The 2,500-nt window shown below is 39.4% G+C and overlaps 1 protein-coding gene across 1 annotated transcript in view; it reads right to left on the bottom strand.

The window, feature by feature from the left end:
- LOC137623552 (uncharacterized) overlaps nt 1–66 on the bottom strand; it is a 12,610-nt gene extending 12,544 nt beyond the window's left edge. The window contains exon 1 of the mRNA XM_068354384.1: nt 1–66. This exon is cut by the window's left edge and continues 139 nt beyond it. Within this exon, the coding sequence (XP_068210485.1) occupies nt 1–66 (66 nt within the window).
- Nucleotides 67–2,500: the final 2,434 nt, after the last annotated feature.

The raw sequence follows: 2,500 nt of genomic DNA, 5'->3' as shown, positions 1-2,500 counted from the left end.
GGTTATAATGCGGCTTATGTACTGTCGAGAATACTTCAACAATGTCACATACTTCAAGGTTTCCATACTGGTTATAGACGGCTTATGTACTGTCGTGAATTCTTCAGCAACGTCACATACTTCAAGGTTTCCATACTGGTTATAGACGATTTACGTACTGGTCGGGAATTCTTCAGCAACGTCACATATTTCAAGGTTTCCATACTGGTTATAGACGGCTTATGTACTGTCGTGAATTCTTCAGCAACGTCACATACTTCAAGGTTTCCATACTGGTTATAGACGATTTACGTACTGGTCGGGAATTCTTCAGCAACGTCACATATTTCAAGGTTTCCATACTGGTTATAGACGATCTACGTACTGGTCGGGAATTCTTCAGCAACGTCACATATTTCAAGGTTTCCATACTGGTTATAGACGACTTACGTACTGGTCGGGAATTCTTCAGCAACGTCACATAATTCAAGGTTTCCATACTGGTTATAGACGACTTACGTACTGGTCGGGAATTCTTCAGCAATGTCACATAATTCAAGGTTTCCATACAGGTTATAGACGACTTACGTACTGGTCGGGAATTCTTCAGCAATGTCACATAATTCAAGGTTTCCATACTGGTTATAGACGACTTATGTACTGGTAGTGATTTCTTCAGCAACGTCACATATTTCAAGGTTTCCATACTGGTTATAGACGGCTTAAGTACTAGTCATGAATTCTTCAGCAATGTGACATATTTCATGGTTTCCATACTGGTTATAGTACGGCTTATGTACTGTCGTGAATACTTCAACAATGTCACATATTTCAAGGTTTCCATACTGGTTATAGACGGCTTAAGTACTAGTCGTGAATTCTTCAACAATGTCACATATTTCAAGGTTTCCATACTGGTTATAGACGTCTTATGTACTGGTAGTGAATTCTTCAGCAACGTCACATATTTCAAGGCTTCCATACTGGTTATAGACGGCTTAAGTACTAGTCATGAATTCTTCAGCAATGTGACATATTTCAAGGTTTCCATACTGGTTATAGTACGGCTTATGTACTGTCGTGAATACTTCAACAATGTCACATATTTCAAGGTTTCCATACTGGTTATAGACGGCTTAAGTACTAGTAGTGAACTCTTCAAAAGTGTCAAACAGTGTCACATACTTCAAGGGTTTCCATGCTGGTAATAGACGGCTTATGTACGGGTCGTGAATTCTTCAACAATGTCACATAATTCAAGGTTTCCATACTGGTTATAGACGGCTTATGTACTAGTCATGAATTCTTCAGCAATGTCACATACTTCAAGGTTTCCATACTGGTTATAGACGGCTTATGTACTAGTCATGAATTCTTCAACAGTGTCAAACAGTATCACATATTTCAAGGTTTTCATACTGGTTATAGACGTCTTATGTACTGGTCGTGAATTCTTCAGCAACGTCAAATATTTCAAGGCTTCCATAATGTTTATAGACGTCTTAAGTACTGGTCGTGAATTCTTCAACAACGTCACATATTTCAAGGCTTCCATACTGGTTATAGACGTCTTATGTACTGGTAGTGAATTCTTCAGCAACGTCACATAATTCAAGGTTTCCATACTGGTTATACGCGGCTTAAGTACTGGTAGTGAATTCTTCAAAAGTGTCACATACTTCAAGGTTTCCATACTGGTTATAGACGCCTTAAGTACTGGTCGTGAATTCTTCAACACTGTCACATACTTCAAGGTTTCCATACTGGTTATAGACGACTTACGTACTGGTCGGGAATTCTTCAGCAACGTCACATACTTCAAGGTTACCATACTGGTTACAGACGACTTTACGTACTGGTCGGGAATTCTTCAGCAACGTCACATACTTCAAGGTTTCCCATACTGGTTATAGTCGTCTTATGTACTAGTTATGAATTCTTCAGCAATGTCACATATTTCAAGGTTTCCATACTGGTTATAAACGTCTTATGTACTGGTCGTGAATTCTTCAGCAACGTCACATAATTCAAGGTTTCCATACCCGGTTATAGACGCCTTAAGTACTGGTTGTGAATTTTTCAACAATGTCACATATTTCAAGGTTTCCATACTGGTTATAGACGTCTTATGTACTGGTAGTGAATTCTTCAGCAACGTCACATATTTCAAGGTTTCCATACTGGTTATAGACGGCTTATGTACTGGTCGTGAATTCTTCAGCAAATGTCACATATTTCAAGGCTTCCATACCTGGTTATAAAGGCTTACGTACAAGACACTCAATATTTCAAATCAATGAATTCTTCAACAATATCAACTACTTGAGTAACCAGGTATAAACAGCTCATTTTTCCCTCCTCATGACGACAGGAGAAAACTCTTCCATCGAGCCGCCCACGTAGGCGGGTCTCGAACGTGCCCCAGTAAATCGCAGGACGATTAAGCATAATACCTTATGAAGCTTTAAGGGGATTCTATCCTCCAGGAGGGCCATCAACCATGATGCCGGGATATGAAGCA

This window comes from Palaemon carinicauda, chromosome 30 (assembly GCF_036898095.1).
Source record: "Palaemon carinicauda isolate YSFRI2023 chromosome 30, ASM3689809v2, whole genome shotgun sequence".
In the NCBI taxonomy this organism is placed as follows: Eukaryota; Metazoa; Arthropoda; class Malacostraca; order Decapoda; family Palaemonidae; genus Palaemon; species Palaemon carinicauda.
Note: the sequence above shows the minus strand (reverse complement) of the source record. Positions and strands in the feature narration are given on the sequence as shown.